Source organism: Echinops telfairi, unplaced genomic scaffold, assembly GCF_000313985.2.
Source record: "Echinops telfairi isolate 266 unplaced genomic scaffold, ASM31398v2 ScPeMD7_53;HRSCAF=182, whole genome shotgun sequence".
Classification (NCBI taxonomy): domain Eukaryota; kingdom Metazoa; phylum Chordata; class Mammalia; order Afrosoricida; family Tenrecidae; genus Echinops; species Echinops telfairi.
In genome coordinates, this window is record NW_022103951.1 from 6,081,231 (window position 1) to 6,085,208 (window position 3,978).

Below are 3,978 nucleotides of genomic sequence, written 5' to 3' on the forward strand. Positions count from 1 at the left end.
TTATTGCAATGAGTTCATACGCTTTAAACAGGTGAGCTGTATTATATAGAGATTACCTATATATACAGCTCAACAAAGATCTTTAAAATATGGTTCAGGGAGTCTGTTATCTAGGATCTAGAGAGTCATGGGACCAAAGAGGGGTGGCATGGAATTACACAGTAGCAAGAATACAAGAACTTCATTTTTAAAAGGCTTCTCTCTTTGGACTGGATGGAAAAGTAAGCCTGCTTTTGGAATCAATCATTTTAAAAACAACTACGATCTCACTCTATATAAAGGGTACAATTTTGATAGAAAAAGACAACACACAGATGATGAGAAAACATAAAATGCGGGTACATTTATTCTTTTATTGCTAAACACCAAATGTTAGCAATTATGGCATTATCAATCTACAGCTTAAGAATGAATTACAACACAGTCAAAATGTATTTTTTTGGGGGGTGTTAGTACTTGTGCACCTTTAGTATACAGACATTCAATAAATACCACAGGACACAATGACTGAGGGCCACATAGTTATGAAGGATACATTTACAATTTACTGTCAGAACAGACAATGACCTATAAGCGCATTAAAGGTCAAGTTTACCTGCATGTCTTTTCAAACGGAGCTGATGAAAAATAGGTATGTATTTTTAAGATTGTAGGTGATTGCAAAAACAAAACCCACCAACCCTTGAAGATGTAAACAATGCAGAGTAGAAACACTGATAATAAACCATATCACAACTCAGAAAGCATACTTTCTTCAAATCCTCAAAAGGAGGAAATTTTTCTAAGCACTTTGCAGAAACAAAGATGGATCATGTCCATAAAGACATTAACACACCATGAGGGACACACAACCTTTCAAGATACTTTTTTGGTGCTAATATATATTTATAGTAAATATCTAATACTACATTTAACAGCATATTTAAATAGAAACATGCTTTTCTACTCCATAAATAACACTAATCCCCATCACTCAACCGCATTTATTAAGCACTCATGCTCTGTCAGGCATTCCAAGATGAACGTGGCAGGGTCCACCCTCAAGAAATGTCTACAAGCAAGGGGAAGAGACAAACATGCAACACTGTCTTTATCTAAGACATGAGGCCACTTCTATACAAAGTCCTACTGATTTACTCAGTTTCCTCAACTCTCAGCCTGTATATAGTTCAAGACCAAGGTGTTTAACAGCTAAAAGACAGTATAGGTTCTAATTGAATTATGGATAGTTATAATGTCTGTAAGAGCTCCCAATAAAATGATTTAAAAAAAAGAAGAGGACAGAAAAGAAGGGTTTGGTTTTGTTTTTAACCCAGAAAAAGAAGTTAATGGATAGATTTCCTCTATGGGGAAAAAATGTCAAAAACAACAAAACAGGCATGCATATACAAGGGGACTTAAAATTTATGGGGGAAAGTTCATTATCTTTTCATTCCATTTTTCCATAAACTGTTGGAAGCCCCCTGTATAATTCACGGCATTTCTCCCGCTCTCAAGCCTGCGCAGTATGATGCTAACAAACACTCCTAAGGGGAGAACAAGTGCTATCATGTCCTGGAAACAATTTTCTGGTTTGATCACTGGTATTCATGGATGATCCGGAGTCATTTACTAAAATGTTCACATTATATTCAATCTCTAACTTGTTTTAGAAATGAGGCAAATTTGTAATAAAGTTTTATAATGACCTTATGTTCTAGGACCATACTAGTCCCCTCATTGACGAGTTCACTTAATGACAGCGGATAAAGGGTTGGATAAAGGGTTGTCCAATGTATAACTGCTGTTCCTTGCTTTCTGAGCGTATGAGGCAAGCATGAATTTTTCTCAACCCTTCTAAGACCGGTATCTTCACACTGGCCTGTTACCTCCCTAGTTTTCCAGGGCTAGACTCAGATCTCCAGTCCAAAAGACCTTAAACCAGGCATCACTCTTTTGGGCTCAAGAGTCAGTTCCCATACACGGGCATGTTCATGTTTATACTCCCGTGTGGCTATGCTCACTGTTCTACAGTCTTCCATGGAACCACAGAGGAAACAGACAAAATGGAAAGCAAGGACTAGGTGTTTGATCACCTGATACAGGAAACCGGGGAGCAGCTGGTGAAGACAACACGTGGCTCAAGGCTTAAGGTGGTTGCTCCCAGGAGACAGGCACCCCAAAGCCAGGCCTCAGCAGCACAAGGGAAAAAATCTTTAGCATACCTTGGAAGAGTTCCAAGCTGCAAAGCCCTCCAGGCGCTGGTAACCAGGATTGTACGAGAGTCCGTCACCCCGGTGAAAACCTGGGTAGGTTCTGCTGTGCAGCCCTGACGGCCTCAACTCACATGCTGCGGACGGTGGGACACCTGTTCACAGCTCATGCTGAATGCCAAGGACAGTGCTGCTTTATGAGGGCAGAGCCACACAAGGAGGCAACTCTCCTGGGGCAAAGCGTGGCCCCAGCGATCTTAGGTCCTCCTACTTCCTGCTTTGCTTATTTGGCATCAGTTGACAAAGATGTTCCCTTTCACGTCAGCAGGCTCTTTGATAGCACTTTATTAATTTAAGGGTACTCGGGCCTCAGTTTTCAAAGTACAAAATAATACAGCATTAAATTTAAAAATACTTGTCTAACAAGACAAAGAACAAGAGATACAGAACAAGAAAATGCTTGCTCTTCTACTTGGTCAAAAAGTCTGGTCTCCTTCAAAATGCGTATCGATAATGCTTTTCCAAGAAACTTGAAAGCACCCAATTTTATTCTGCTTTGCTGGATTTCAACACAGTATATAGTCATATGAAATGGCACTATCTGAATTTTCAGGTGTTTAGAAATTGTTCAGTAGCATCTGAAGTGTGTATGCTCAGACTTTAAAACTAAGAGGAGTTCAAAGCTGTTGGCTAAGATGTCATTTTAAAGAAGCACTTTATATTTCACACCAAGTTACAAGTCAGCCTTCGAATGGCAAGGGATATTACCACCGAGCTGTATGCTGTAACTCAGAGATTCTGAAGAAAGCACGAATATTACCGTGCTGTGACCATCCAGAGGCCCAGGGTTACGTTGGCAGCCAAAAGCACACTGCCCCCAAGCAATATGAAAAATCCTATCAGATCCTTAACATCATTGTCTCCAATCACTGATGTCAGGGTGGCATCCAGAAAAGAGTTTAAAATCCACTGTCCGTCCAAAGCAAAACAGGGCACTGCATTAACAATAGCCAGCGCTCCTGAGAGCGAAATCAGGTACCTGGTTGAAACCTGTTAAGGAGCAGACTGTAAGCGCGGAGTGGAAACCACACCGGAGGTAGTCCAAAGAAGACAATTCAATAAGAATGCACTTGAGGTTACAGTTGACGTCTCTGCTTCCTTTAAATCTTTGTCTACCCATACAAGTAATTCCTTCCTGCAGTTTGATTTAAATGAATTTTTTTATCATTTTGAAGTTCAGAAACCTTGACTAAAAGAATAAAGGCCAATCATTATAAATTACGACATATTATAATGAGTTCCCAAGAAAACTAAATCCATCCAAACCTTTAATGATGCACCAAGGACAAGGAATGTGGCAGGAATAAGACATAAGGCGAAATTACTTTTTGACCATTTTGGGGTAGCTAATCCTTTGCTTCCCATTTCATTGTTTTGTAAGTTACTGAGGAAAAATTTTAATAAAGCTTTAAAAGCAAGAAAATAAAGAATTCTCTGCCTTTCAGTTTATTCACATTCTCCATAATAATCCATTTTTAAAAAGGCTTTTATATGCAAAATACAAAAGACTAATGACCACATAAAACTTTGTCTTTTGAATTTCCAAATATAATGGGAACTAATTTAATCTCCTCTACCCATTCCATCCTGGGTTTGGTGGAATAGAATTCTGTAATTCCTGGTTTTTGGGAGAAGAGTTGTCTCCCATTTAGTCAAAGTTTACAGGCACAGAGGGGGTAAAATCCATGCCGTCATTAGGAATTGGGGCTGTCACCCTTTATAAATT

The 3,978-nt window shown here is 39.2% G+C and overlaps 1 protein-coding gene across 1 annotated transcript in view; it reads right to left on the reverse strand.

The window, feature by feature from the left end:
• Positions 1–315: 315 nt before the first annotated feature.
• The window catches only part of MBTPS2 (membrane bound transcription factor peptidase, site 2), a 66,958-nt gene continuing 63,295 nt past the window's right edge, over positions 316–3,978 (reverse strand). Inside the window, exon 11 of the mRNA XM_004709916.4 lies at positions 316–3,231. Within this exon, the coding sequence (XP_004709973.1) occupies positions 3,009–3,231 (223 nt within the window). The 3' untranslated portion in view covers positions 316–3,008. The remainder of the gene's footprint in view (positions 3,232–3,978) is intronic.